The sequence below is a fragment of the Hyperolius riggenbachi genome, chromosome 2 (genome assembly GCF_040937935.1).
Source record: "Hyperolius riggenbachi isolate aHypRig1 chromosome 2, aHypRig1.pri, whole genome shotgun sequence".
NCBI lineage: Eukaryota > Metazoa > Chordata > Amphibia > Anura > Hyperoliidae > Hyperolius > Hyperolius riggenbachi.
Window position 1 is genome coordinate 259,993,657 of NC_090647.1, and position 13,967 is coordinate 260,007,623.

The 13,967-nt window shown below is 44.8% G+C and overlaps 1 protein-coding gene across 1 annotated transcript in view; it reads right to left on the reverse strand.

The window, feature by feature from the left end:
- GUSB (glucuronidase beta) overlaps positions 1-11,948 on the reverse strand; it is a 78,336-nt gene extending 66,388 nt beyond the window's left edge. Inside the window, exon 1 of the mRNA XM_068268585.1 lies at positions 11,642-11,948. Coding sequence (XP_068124686.1) covers positions 11,642-11,845 — 204 coding nt within the window. The 5' untranslated portion in view covers positions 11,846-11,948. The remainder of the gene's footprint in view (positions 1-11,641) is intronic.
- Positions 11,949-13,967: the final 2,019 nt, after the last annotated feature.

The following is a 13,967-nucleotide window of genomic DNA, read 5'->3' on the forward strand; positions in this document are numbered from 1 at the left end:
GCTTCTGTGTATGATCCATTGGGATTCTTAGCCCCAGTGATCCTCAGAGGAAAAGGAATACTCCAAGAGCTGTGCAGGCAGAAGCTAGGTTGGGATGACTCTATAACAGAAGAACTGAGGCCAAGGTGGGAGAGTTGGATTAAGGATTTTCAAGATCTTGAAGGGGTCAGAATACCGAGGTGCTTCGCACCCTACAACTTTGGAAAGTATGACAGAATTGAACTGCATCACTTCTCAGATGCTAGTATTAAGGTTATGGCCAATGTTCCTACATCAGGGTGATAAGAGATGAAAAGGTACATTGCGCCCTTGTCATGGCCAAGACCAGAGTTGCACCTACCAATGTTCTCACAATACCAAGACTGGAACTAGCAGCTGCTGCAGTTTCTGCTTCAATGAGCAAGTTCCTGAGAGATGAATTAGAGTTTAAGATAGATGAAGAGTACTTTTGGACAGACTCACAGGTGGTTCTAGGCTACATAAATAATGAAGCTCGAAGATTTCATGTCTTTGTGGCAAACAGACTTCAAAGAATTAGAGAAATTACTGATCCAGGCCAGTGGTACTACATTGAGTCAGAAAAGAACCCAGCTGATCATGCTTCAAGAGGTCTTAAAGTTTCAAAAATGAAGGACTCAAACTGGTTCACAGGCCCAAAGTTCCTATGGGAAAGGGAAATAGTACCCAAGAAAGGTTTCCTAGAGCTATCAATGTGTGATCCCGAAGTGAAGGCCATTCAAGCCTTAAACACAACAGCCAAGGACCAACAATGGCATACTCCTAGGAGAAATGTTCAAATAAACGACATAGTGATGGTCAAAGAAGAGGACATAGCCAGAAATCGATGGAGAATTGCTAATGTTCTTGAAGTTCAGAAAGACAAAGACAGATTGGTGAGAAGAGTGCAGATGGGAGATTCCAAATTAAGTAAGAAAGGAGAACGTCTCACCACTCCACTCATACTAGAACGTCCTATCCAAAAACTGGTTGTACTTATCGAGAATAATAAAGGACATTCCAAAATGCCTAGCAAGAAGGAAGAAGTAAAATTCCCTTAATTTATGCAACCCAACTCAACAATTAAAGCATAAATTAGAGGTAATTTGGTGGGAGTGTAGCTGCCCGTCCAAGCCAATCTAAGAACTGAACAGCATAATCTATATGTTCTCTATAGTCACTGTTAAAATAAGAGAAGTTGATAGAAATTTAATGCTAGTTTTCTGTACAGAACAATATATACACCTATATAGGCCTGTTGTATGATAAGCAGAAAAGTTAGCCTGCTGTTAAAGTTTATTTGTGTGTAGAGTAACAGCCTGCAGCATCAGCTATAATATAGCTAGCTAAGCACAGGACATTACAGGGTTAATCTGAGTACTCCAGTCACCTGACACTCTAGTCCAATCAGAACCCAGCCTCACTCTGAGATCTTCTAGAATCTTCTATCCAGACATGCCAGCAGCCATCTTACAGACAGAATCTTCAGAGCTTATGAGAGAGACAGAGCAGAGAAACTGCCCTTAAGATCCTATGAGGCCAAAATAGGTGAGCTATCTTGGTTTATGTGTACTGATTCATGCTGCTAATGACAATGTTAGTGGTTATATGTTAGAGTCTATACTGAATACTGTTTTGTATGTTTGCCCCTAGTTCTACCGCTTTCTATGCTTGAAATCGCTTTCTACCACTTGAAACTGCTAAGATCACATTCTACCATGTTCAGCCACCAATATTACTAAAACTGTGATCATCTTTATTCCTGATTCCGTATCCTGATGATGTTACCAATAAAGAAAGTTATTTTTGTACCAGCGGTATGTTCTTAAAGTCTTTCAAGGATCCGAGGACAGTTACACTGCGCATCTGCAACATAACATCTGAGAAATTGTTCTAGGGACTGGTTAACTCTCTCGGTCTGGCCATTGGTCTGTGCGTGGTAGCCTGATGAGAATGCAAGGTCCATGTCCATCTGATGGCAAAAGGCTCTCCAAAACTTAGATACAAATTGGACTCCCCGATCTGACACTACATTTTCCGGAATGCCATGCAGCCGGAAAATGTGCTGGATGAAGAGGTCAGCCAATTCCTGGGCCGAGGGGAGTCCTTTCAATGGAACAAAATGAGCCATCTTACTGAATCTGTCTACTACCACCCAAATGACCGTCTTGCCCTCAGACCTGAGGAGTTCTACAAAATCCATGGACAAATGGGTCCATGGTTCACTTGGGACTGGTAAGGGTTGTAAAGTACCAACAGGAGCCTGACGAGAAGGTTTACTCCTAGCACACACTGCACACTCTCTTACAAACTCCTTACAATCTGTTGCCAACGTAGCCCACCAAGCACATCTGGCCAGTAAATCCTGGGTTCTGGTGGCCCCGGGATGACCAGCATTCTTGTGGGGATGAAACAGCTGTAAGAGTTGTAGATGGAAAGGTAGTGGCACAAACATAACCCCATCAGGCTTCCCCTCTGGAGCATCCTGTTGGTAAGGACTCAGAGTGACTGTCCAATCCTTCCAGGTCTCAATGGCTGCCAAAACTACCTTCTGAGGTAGAATGGTCTCAGGGGCTGAGGGCTGTACTGTCTCGGGCTCAAAACACCTGGACAAGGAGTCGGCCTCGATGTTTTCACTACCAGGGGTATACGTAATCACAAATCTGAATCTTGAAAAGAACAAAGATCACCGGGCCTGGCGGGGGCTAAGTCTCTTGGCGCCCTCAATGTACTCCAAATTTTTATGATCTGTATAAACTGTGATAGTATGTTCTGCCCCTTCTAGCCAATGTCGCCATTCCTCAAAAGCTAACTTGATAGCTAAAAGCTCCCGGTTGCTTATATCGTAGTTTTTCTCTGCGGGTGAAAACCTACGAGAGAAGTAGGCGCATGGGTGGAGTTTGCCCTGCAAACCCGATCGCTGAGACAATACACCCCCACCTCTGAGGCATCAACCTCCATGATAAAGGGGAAGGTGACATCCACATGTCTTAATATGGGTGCAGAACAGAACAGTTTTTTTCAGTGTAGAAAAGGCAGAATGTGCCTCTGCTGACCAGTGGTAAGTATCAGCCCCCTTCTTGGTGAGACTGGTGAGGGGCGAGACCACTGTAGAGTACCCCTTTATAAACCTCCTGTAGTAGTTGGCAAAGCCCAAAAATCTTTGGAGCGCTTTCAGTCCCACAGGCTGAGGCCACTCCAAGACAGCAGAAACCTTTCCAGGATCCATAGAGAGGCCAGACGTAGAGATAATGTACCCCAAGAAGACAACAGAGGTTACTTCAAAAAGACATTTGTCTTAACTTCTCTAGGACAAACTTGACATGCTTTCGATGTTCCGAGAGATTGGAAGAGAAGAAGATCAGTATATCGTCCAGATATACTAAGACGAACTTCCCCAACACCTCCCTGAATACCTCATTAATCAACTCCTGGAAGACAGCCGGGGCATTACACAACCCGAAGGGCATCACCAGGTACTCGTAGTGCCCGTCGGGTGTGTTAAAGGCCATCTTCCATTCGTCACCATCCCTAATTCGAACTAGGTTGTATGCGCCTCTCAAATCTAGTTTCGAGAAAATCTTGGCGTTGGTAACCTGAGTGAACAAATCGTCAATCAACGGTAAAGGATAACGATTTTTCACTGTAATCTTGTTTAAGCCTCGATAATCAATGCAGGGACGAAGGCCTCCATCTTTTTTCTTTACAAAAAATAATCCTGCCCCTGCTGGTGAACGAGAGGGACGGATGAAACCCTTAGCCAAATTTTCTTTGATGTATTCCTGCATTGCCAGTTTCTCAGGCCCAGATAGATTATAGATGTGGCCCCTAGGAGGCATACAACCAGATCTTAAATCGATGGGACAGTCGAAGGTACGGTGGGGGGGGGGGGGGAGTTTATCTGCTGATTTAGGACAAAATACGTCAGCAAATTCTGCGTATTGGGTTGGCACATCTTTAGCCTGAATCTTGGTGTTACCCACGGTTACTTTCGCTAAACAGTGATGATGACAATGGGTAGCCCAGCTCGTTAGCTGACCTGAAACCCAATCTATCTGAGGGGAGTGAAGTTGTAACCATGGCATGTCAAGAATAACGGTGGAGGTTGCCATACGCAGGACCAGAAACTGTAGACTCTCTTTATGTAGTACCCCAACACTGAACCTCAACTCCGGGGTCCGAGACAGGGGATGTCTACTTTGTAGAGGAGAGTCATCTACTGCAGTGACCAAAACCTGTTGGTCTAATGGAAGTATGGGAACCCCCAAATTTTTTGCAAACTCGTAATCCATAAAGTTAGCCGCTGAACCAGAGTCTATGAAAGCTTCAGTGGAAACAGTCTGGCCCTCCCATGTGACAGAACAGGGAAGAAGCAGACAATTATTGTTTAGAGGTAATGACTGCGCGCCTAGGGTATTACCTCTGACTACACCTAGGCGGCAGCGTTTCCCGACTTTTTTGGACAATTCTGCACCTTATGACCCTCCTCTGCACAGTATAAACAGAGCTGTTCTGTTTTCCTGTGATTTTTTTCCACCCCTGTAAATTTTGACTGTCCAATTTGCATTGGTTCTAGCGGAGGTGAGACGGGTGGAGGAGAGGCGTAGGAGACATATCTTACAGTGTTCTTACCCCGGGTTTGTTTCTGATAGCGTAAACGGCGATCAACCCGTACTGCAAAAGCGATTGCCTCATCGATACATTTTGGTTCAGGGTGTCCCAACATCAAATCAGAGACTGCGTTTGACAACCCTGACAAAAAAAAACAGTATAACAATGCAAATGTCCCCCCACCTAGCTGACACAGACCACTTCCTGAACTCAGCTGCGTAGACTTCTACTGGATCCTTGCCTTGACGCAAAGTCTTAAGCTTCCGCTCAGCAGTGGAGGCAATGTCCGGATCATCATAAATTATGGCCATGGCCTTAAAAAATTCCTCAACTGATGTCAAAGCCTCATGCCCTACCTGAAGGCTATATGCCCATGCTTGAGAATACCCTGACAAAAGGGTTTTAATAAATGTAATTCTCTGTGCCTCAGTTCCTGATAAATTGGGTCTTAACTCAAAATACGACATTACTCGATTTTTAAAATTCTGAAAGTCAGATCTATGACCAGAAAACCTTTCGGGTACAGACATACGCAAGTCTGTACTGGAGGAGATCGCACTGCATTCACAGCCGTCTGAATGACCTGTATGGACCCAGACAAGGCAGTGATCTGGGTCTGATGACCGTCCAGCACCCTGATGAAATTCTCCACCGAGGTGGTGAGTGCATCAAGACGGCTGTTGAGTGCGTCCATTTTGTTTTTCAGGTCTGACGTTCTGTAACGATCGGTGTCAGCACACAGAGAGAATCTGATCATTGATGATCTGCAGAATCACCAATAATACAAGTATGACTAACCTCTGGACACCTAATAAAGTGTAAGTGTTTGGTGTAACTGTAGGCTATCTCCCGTGAGGCGGGAGATACAGGCAGCTTGACCGAGAACCACCTGAGAGGCAGGTGGCTCTGGGAAGTGCAGGGACTATCTCCTTGAGAGAGGGAATAGTGAGAACCTGGCAACCAGGGATATCTGGATATCAGATATAGACTGTACTGCAGCCAGGGGACTCCAGGGGAAGAGGCCACTGGCTGCTAACCGGCCGGAGTCTCTGAGGAGCAGGAGTCCTAGTTGCAACTGACACTTGGTGGAATTGTGTCATTGCTAGTACAGATAGACTGAGCACTCAAGGGGTGAGTGACAGCCTGGAAGGTCGGGCAGGCCAGGTCGGCAACACACGAGCAGATAAGGTACAGAGACAGAAGGCTGATTCGGTAACCGGGTACAGGCAGGGTCTGGCAACAGGTAGGCAGATATGCAGAGGTACCGAATCAGAAAGCAATAGAGAGGTCGACAGAGCAAATAGTCATAACAGAAATAGAGCAGAGTCCTAGTCTGAGGTGTGAGGTCCGTGGTCTCGACACCCAGGAACTAGTCTAAAGTATAACACAGTAATGACACAGTAATCCTAAGCTTGTGTGTGAGGTCCTTGGTCACAACACCCCGAAACTGGTCTAAAGTATAACACAGCAATGACACAGTAATCCTAAGCTTGGGTGTGAGGTCCTTGGTCACAACACCCCGGAACTGGTCTAAATTATAACACAAGCGTAATCTGACTAAGTGTGAATTCCCAGGTCCACCTGGTTCTAACACACTGTGGGATCTGACTGAGGTCTGAGTGTTCACACGTAAGTATTCGCAACGGCAGACAACCTGAGACTGACCAGCGAGATCTATATATAGTGCAGCGCTCCTCAGCGCCGCCCAGCGCCACTCAGCCAATCAACAGCTGCACTGGGATCAGCTGATCGACCTGATCAGCTGATCCCTCTCCTAATGGCATAAAGTTCCTGCCTCCCAGCGCGCACACGCGTAGCTCTCCATCTGTGTGCACTAGAAGGCTCAGACAAACCAGACGCATGCTGCTGTGCGGAAACCGCCGGTCTGAACGCGGAGACAGCCGCCCCGCTGCCAGACCGCGCGGCGGCATCTCCGCAATCCATTACAAAAGCTTTCCCTTATTTAAAGTTTACACAACTGACAGACAGTGTTTGTCCCAATTCTTGCTTTACATTTGGAATTAAAATGCTTCTACTGGAAAATCAGATTTACAAAACATAAAATGTATAAACAGGAGCCCAATAATTCTGTCCGAACAGAGTAGGAGCTTGTAACTCGCCTTCCACACCTGGGCTAACCCACTGCTTATACTTAAAGGATATCTGTATTTGAAGACTGATTAAACTGCTCCATCTCCCCTTGGTTTTTAAAAAGGAACCTTGGCCCATATGCAATTAACTTTTTCTCCTGAGTTTTCTCTCAGGTGATATTTTTAAACTTGTAAATAAAATGCCTTTCAAGCTAACAGAAAGCAAGAAAATACTCAAAATAATTTTGATAGTACTTTCTCACCTACTTTTTGGTACTTTTTTGGTTGAAAAATCCTGGAAAGTTATTTTAAATCAAAGATGAAAAATTATCTCCTAGGAGAAAACTCAGGCGAAAAAGTGAATTGCATATGGCCCCTAATGTGAGAGACATATGGGGGCTCCTTTAATGGTTATCTTTTTACAATACCAGTTGCCAAACAGTCCTGCTGATCTTCTGGTCTTCTGCAATTTAGAACTTTTTGAGCCAATTTTGACTCCTGTTTTGCATTCGTTATTTTCCTGTATACAAATCGGCAGTTTTGTCAGATCTTCTGGTCTTGTCAGATTTGTTTCAGAAACATGATATGATCTGCATGCTTGTTCAGGTTTTATGGCTAAATGTATTAGAGGTAGTGGATCAGCAGGACAGCCAGGCAATGTGCATTGTTTAAAAGTAAATAAATAGGTCAGCCTCTATATGTCTCATCTCAGGTACCCATTAAAAGGATACCCGAAGTGACATGTGACATGATGAGATAGACATGGGTATGTACAGTGCCTAGCACACAAATAACTATGCTGTATTCCTTTTTTTATTTCTCAGCCTGAAAGAGTTTTATCAGGTATGTAAGTGGCTGACTCAGTCCTGACTCAGGCAGGAAGTGACTACAGTGTGACGCTCACTGATAAGAAATTCCTTTTATCTCTTTCTTGCTCTCAGAAGCCATTTTCTGCTAGGAAAGTGTTTTACAGTTGGAATTTCTTATTAGTGAGGGTTACACTGTAGTCACTTCCTGTCTGAGTCAGGACTAAGTCAGCCACTTACATACCTGATATTTAACTCTTTCAGACAGAGAAAGAAAAAAAGGGAACACAGCATAGTTGTGCGCTAGGTACTGTACATGTCTATCTCATCATGTCACAAATCACTTCGGGTATCCTTTAAGTAAGGCTGGCATGGGCTAGTGCAACTGAGCTGTGCCGATTGCCCCTTTCCTTTTAACTGCCTCAATGCTGCTGTGGCCCGCTACTTCCTTCTGGCTCTTTCCCAGGGTTCTGAGGGTGCACATGCATGACACATAAGGGAGTAGCATGGAATGACAGGTTTTTCCAGCACCCCATTCCGCACCAATTTAGGAGAGGAGGTGGAGGCCACATAAGGGTCATTGGAGAGGAGGAGAACACCAAGAGCCAAATGAAAGGAATGCACACTATTCCTTAGCACCCCAGAAGATAATTACTGGTAGGTATGTAACTGCCACACACCCCTCTCCCCTCTTCATGGTGGCTGGATACAACTATAAGTTTTGCAATTGTATCTTTGCGATTCTCACAGCTCTTATTGTCATATGATCAGGAAGTGAGGAATAACACCATAAAACAACAGCAACAAAGATTACTAAAATTGCCTACATGACACTTTAAAAATGGATACAAGAGCCACACCCACAGGGAAATTGCGAGGACGCCGATCCTCTTGGAGCCAAAACAGAATGACTGCTACTCTAGTACCACCACCTGCATATGGTGCAGAGTTCTGTGACTGCTAGTGACAGCAGGGAAGGTGCCAGTACACATGCCATATCTGAAACCTGGCACACATGCTAGATGGTACTCGGATGAAGAAAGCCATTTTAAGCCATTTCTGCCAACAATCTAGCATGCATCAGTGAGATATTCTGATCGCTGTGAGTGCTGTGCTTTCCTCATTATCCCTCTTACTCCATGGTGCGTCATAGTGTGGGTGGACTTCACACTGTGCTTTGACCGTTCAACTAATGGCTTTAGCTATGTATGCCATTCTATATATTAATTCATAAAGTAAGTGACAGCTGCCATAGATTGTAGGCAATGGTGCCTCCAGCTTCAATGTTTCTTTCTTTTTTTTTTTTTTTTTGGGGGGGGGGGGGGACGGGACGGGACGATGACTGGCTGGTGAGGCCCATTTGAGTAATCAAAATTGATGTTTGTATAGCGAGCTTTAGATATTTTTTGCCTAACTCAGATGTTAAACTTAAGGCTAACTATTTCAGCAATGATGGGAGCAAAATGTAAACATCAAACAAAACTCACAGTGCCTTTTGAGCAGAGCATATTGTCCCAATGATGATTAACTGACAATGTTGACTGACAATGTCAGAACATACAATTAGAAGTCGGTAGAGAGTTTTTTTGCAAATATAAGTGACATCCACATACATTAATTGCAAGGGATCTTGCAAGGATTGTGATGTATTTATGGCAAATAGAAAAGACCCTTGGTATACTTAACACCTGCATAGACACTGACATGTAGAGTTAATTTTACAGACCCTATCCTGTTCACTGTAACCTGCTGGAGCCTGGAAACGTTTAACTCTATGGAACTGATTGGGGGGCACTCAGAGGGACACAGTAATTCCTAGCATGGGACAGTGCCCAAGTGTATTACCTACCATGAACGTAGGAGTGCATTATACTGACTTTAATTTGTACTTGCCTTTTGATGTTTGTTTTGACTTCTGCGTCTGGCACCTAACCCTTCCTCTCTCCCTCCACTAAAATCCATTCATCTTTAGCACCAGACACCTAGACTTTTCCCCTCCTTCAAAATCTTCTCATATTCAGCACTCGCTACCCAATCCAACCTCACCTCTTCAAGAAGGTCTACCCTACCTGGATCTCCTAATTCTCTCTATAAACCAGCAAGGAGAAAAGCGCTACACCATAAAGGAAAAAATGCCTATTGCATCCACTCAGTCGGAGCCGCCCCTTCTTATTTGTAATATAATTGTCTCTTTAGAAGGTAGCGCATACACAACTGTCACTATGTGGGAAATGTCACAGTATTTATGCTGCAGGATAAAGCAAGTCCACATCTGCCAAAAAGGTTAAGGTGTTCACAGCTTCTTATCTTCCTATCACCTCCGCCAGCACCCTGTGAGCAGACACTCACCAAATTTAAAGACCTCCACTCAGGTCTAAAAGCGCTTTGGGCCATCCCCTACCACACCAAGAGGATATATGTCACCACAGGGTCACCTCGGATACTCCTTCTCTATGCAGACCAGATTCCAGCCTCCATACAAGCATTACCTCAAAGAACAAGTTGCCTTACATAGTGTAAAACCAGCGACATTTATTAAAAAAATTGGATTGCACTCACAGATTTCTTTCTTTAAATATTCAGCATAGAGTTTGATTACGGGCTCTCCCCCGTGTAGTTGAGCCCCGGCTGGCACTTGTAGTTCCTCCATCGCTAACGAGATGGCGTGCACTTCCAACACAGTCGCAGGTCAGGACGCCGTTCGGACACCCACATGAATCTCCGCTCTCACTTCCGCATTCCTGCGGTTGTCCCTACCCCTATTATCATAGTCTGATGCCTTATTTATTGTCCAGATCTTCTATATAAGTTTGTTAAATCCAACCTTATCTTCAGCAGCCAGTACTGCGGTACTAGATCCTTCCAACCTCACAAAGGACCTTCTCATCTTTACCAAAAAGCACCCTGTCCAGTGGCGTAGCTAAGGAGCTGTGGGCCCCGATACAAGTTTTACAATGGGGCCCCCCAAGCACTCTATACATAACAATTGATACGGCACACCAAAATCTGCCAATAGCAACTACAGTGTCAGAGATGCAAGAAGAGGATGGGAAATAGCTTGTTAATGATTACCACTATTCAAAGTATCTATAGAAGTGATTATTTTGAGCACAGAATCAATAGAGAGCTAATACTGTAGTTGAGGAAGGGCCCTTCGGGGCCCCTCTGGCCCAAGGGCCCCGATGCGGTCGCTACCTCTGCAACCCCTTATTGCTACGCCCCTGACCCTGTCCTTACTCCCTCTAGCAGGAATTTTTCATCTTTAGCACCCAACACCCAGTCCCTCCTTTTTTCTACCAGGATCTTATCTTTCGCACCCTGCACCCAGTTCTTACACCCTCTACCAGTAACTTTTCATCTTTAGCACCCTACACCCGGTCCTTCCTTTTTTCCTCCAACAGCATTCACCACCCAGTCCTTCTTCCCTCCATCAAGACTTTCTCACTCCCAACACCCAGCACAAAAACTTACCCTTCAGCCTTAGTAGTCCAGGGGGTCCCTTCCCAACATTCAAGCATCAAAACTGGGGATGGTCAATAAAATGCAAAAAGTTCCAAATTGAGGCAGGATTATGCCACATTTAAGCAGTTTGAAAACGAATCAAATAACATCAAAGTTGAATTTAATTGGACCATTTTCAAGCATAAATGTGTGCACAATTTGCATAATCTTACATCAACTCAGAGCTATTTGCATCTCACGGATCATCCCTAATCAGCACCAAGTTAACCCACACTGAATCTTTCAGAATGCCCACCGCACCGACATTCAGTTGTGCCTTTTTGTGCCTCTTAATCTTTCATACTTCTTTTGATGTTGTCGCATGAAACATTGGTGCTTTACACTGATGGTCAAATAATTTGTGGTGGTTTGTAAATGATAGCATTATAATGAGAATGTGTAAATTGGGTACCATTTTCATCTAAAGAACAATTATAAGAGATGATACTGTACATGTGAAACATATGTATGCACTGCTTGCTCAAAGAAAGGCTCTTTGTGAGGTCAGGTGTATTCATATAACTTTATAAGGCTGGGGGGAAATATATAAATATTACAGGCTGCATACATTAGTATTGTATATACAACATACAATATTTGTCCAGTCCAACGCAAAAGCTCCGAATCTTCAGTTACCTCTCTGAGTGGCCTTTTGTACCACTGCTTCTGAAAGCCCTCGTCCCTGCTGCATGATCTGTCAGCCCGGAAACTCCAGATGCCATTCAGCTCCTTCAGCTCCCGGGTGGGGGTTTCTTTGGGATATAACATACCTCCATCTAAAGCTTGTGCCAGGCCAGCGCCGAGGAGAAGCACAGGGAGGCAGCACCATAGTGGAGGCATAGAAGCGGTGCTGGTAAGCAATCTGTGGCACACGGCTTCTGACAAGTGACAATCACTTATTTCTCTACCAGCAGCCTGTATAGAGGAAAGGCTGATGCTGGAGTCACGTGGTCTGCTCTGTCACATGATATGCGTGCTGTGCACTGAGTGAGCACTCAGCAGTGAGGAGGAAGCGAGTACAGTATACTGCGCTGCCTACCGTACCGTGATGCTGTGACAAGCGCTATTCTGCGTTATCTACACTGTGCCAACTGCCCGCCATAATACATTAGCCATTCAGTGTTTTGTTTGTTAATGCAAGCTACTGCATAGAAAAAGGAATAACATAGTATTTGCCCACGAGTAGTTTCAAATCCTGGTTCAGCCTCACATTTTATTAAGGCATTACTTTAACGCTGGTTGAAATGTTGCTGTTGCATTGTGTTAAAGTGGACCGAACTCTTGCACAGGACAAAAGGAAAACAGAGAGACATGCACCCTGTATGTATTTAGAGAGTTTAGGCTGTCTAATTCCCCCTCATTTGTGTCTAAATCTGTGCAGATTTATTTTAGGATTTGTATGAGCTGTAATAGTGTGACCAGATTTTTGTGGGTCCAACCTGGGACGGGGAGGGGTGTGTGTGTGTGTGTGGGGGGGGGGGGGCGAAAAGTGGGGAGGACTGAGGAGCGCGCAGTGGCGAAGACCGGGGGAGCGTGGCCATGACATTGTATGGGCGGAGCTAATGTAATGATGTAACAGCGAGGCATAAGAAAGCAGTGTTTACGCCATGATGTGGACAAACGAGACTTTGCATCATGGGTGTGCAGAAACTGTGTGATGCTAATAGTATACCGTAACCACAAAGCAGCAAACATAGCCATCTATGACCATTAAATAATAAATGCAGTAACAGTTACCCCGGACACCAGAAAATAAACGCAATAGGCAACATGTCAGCACAAAATAACCGCAATGCGGGCAACATATCAGTATAAAATAAATGCAATGCGGGCAAACATGTCAGTATAAAATAAATGCAATGCGGGCAAACATGTCAGTACAAAATAAACACAATGCGGGCAAACATGTCAGTACAAAATAAACGCAATGCGGGCAACATGTCAGTACAAAATAAACGCAATGCGGGCAAACATTTCACCAGACAATAAACGCAATGTGGGCAAACATTTCACCAGACAATAAACGCAATGCGGGCAAACATTTCACCAGACAATAAACGCAATGCGGGCAACATGTCAGTACAAAATAAACGCAATGCGGGCAAACATTTCACCAGACAAGAAACGCACTGCGGGCAAACATTTCACCAGAAAAGAAACGCACTGCGGGCAAACATTTCACCAGAAAAGAAACACACTGCGGGCAAACATTTCACCAGACAAGAAACGCAATGCGGGCAAACATTTCACCAGACAAGAAACGCAATGCGGGCAAACATTTCACCAGAAAAGAAACGCAATGCGGGCAAACATTTCACCAGAAAAGAAACGCAATTCGGGTAAACATTTCACCAGAAAAGAAACGCAATGCGGGCAAACATTTCACCAGAAAAGAAACGCACTGCGGGCAAACATTTCACCAGAAAAGAAACGCACTGCGGGCAAACATTTCACCAGAAAAGAACCGTAATGCGGGCAAACATTTCACCAGACAAGAAACGCACTGCGGGCAAACATTTCACCAGACAAGAAACGCACTGTGGGCAAACATTTCACCAGAAAATAAACGCACTGCGGGCAAACATTTCACCAGAAAAGAAACGCACTGCGGGCAAACATTTCACCAGACAAGAAACGCAATGCGGGCAAACATTTCACCAGACAAGAAACACAATGCGGGCAAACATTTCACCAGACAAGAAACGCAATGCGGGCAAACATTTCACCAGACAAGAAACGTAATGTGGGGAAACATTTCACCAGACAAGAAACGCAATGCGGGCAAAGTTCACCTGGAAAACAAGCATTTACTCACCTGGCAGAAGTCTCCTCTGGCGCGCTGCTCCGTCCCGGGACTGTCTTGTTCCTCCTGCTCTGGTCTCCCGCGCTGACAGGGCTACGGCAAGATGGCGCTCGAAGCCCTGTACTGGAGACACAAATAGTCTCCAGTACAGGGCTTCGG